Raw genomic sequence first — 984 nt, forward strand, 5'->3', positions numbered from 1 at the left:
TAATGAATTAAAAGGACAGCATTTTTAATAAACAAATTAGCATGGAACTTAAAACCATTCCACCATTCAGCAAATTCTACAAAAAAAAAAAAGAGAAAAAGAAAAGATAGCAGAAGGCTGCATACTTGAATAGCGTCTCCAGATGGATCAGAAGGACAACGTGGTTCATTCATCAGTTCCCATCCAAAGATAGCAGGATCATCCCTATATTCAAGTCCGCTTAAATGGTTTCTCCTAGTCAAAATAGCCTTAAAAAAACAACAATAATTAGATGCACATCACTAACCCATCAACACTATTCTTCAAACACAAATAGGCCAAACAAATGGTCTCCTGAATATTTACATGGGGGCCATTTTAGTCTCAAAGTCTATGAAAGTGCTAAATTAGGCTCCGTTTGAGGCAGTTTATCTGCTGCATCAGCATTTTGAAAAAGCCGTCTCGCTATTTGAAAGCTGCATTTGAGCAGTTTATTCGAAAACATGGTCATATTTTTACACGGGTCGAACCCCGATGTCCGCGTTTTCAGATAAACGGCTTATTCGGATAAGCACAAGCTGCCCTAAACACACCCTTAGTCCACAAACTCTTTTAATATGGGTTGAAATAGTGAGGAACTCGAGTCTATAAGAGTTTGGGAACTAAATTGACACTCTTTGGGAATAAATTAACGCATTACAAAGAGTTAGGGGACAATTTTGACACTTTTCTTTACACCAAACTAAGCAAAAGCTAAATGAGATCAATGGGGCCATGGAACATCTCACACCTTGATGTAGTTTTTGAAATAGCCACGAATGGATGGATCGAAGAAGAACGAATCATTCGAGGAGCTTGAGGTAACTCCGGCCTCCCATGCCCACTTCACATACTGTACCTTCCCACCAAAATCCTTCCAGTCATTAGCCAAGCTTAGAAGAAGTCTGATCCTGTGTCTCCCTGCTTCCATAACGACTCGATCCAATGCCTGCCATGTTTATCGTT

At 39.6% G+C, this 984-nt stretch overlaps 1 protein-coding gene across 1 annotated transcript; it reads right to left on the reverse strand.

The window, feature by feature from the left end:
* Positions 1 to 55: 55 nt before the first annotated feature.
* LOC110034724 (mannan endo-1,4-beta-mannosidase 2-like) lies at positions 56 to 963 on the reverse strand (the record flags this gene model as incomplete). Its single annotated transcript, XM_020738970.1, has 2 exons — positions 770 to 963; positions 56 to 248 (listed from the first exon to the last, which is right to left on the reverse strand). Coding segments are annotated over exons 1-2 (373 nt in total), but the record flags the coding sequence as incomplete, so codon positions are not given.
* Positions 964 to 984: the final 21 nt, after the last annotated feature.

This window comes from Phalaenopsis equestris, unplaced genomic scaffold (genome assembly GCF_001263595.1).
Source record: "Phalaenopsis equestris unplaced genomic scaffold, ASM126359v1 Scaffold192735, whole genome shotgun sequence".
Lineage (NCBI taxonomy): Eukaryota > Viridiplantae > Streptophyta > Magnoliopsida > Asparagales > Orchidaceae > Phalaenopsis > Phalaenopsis equestris.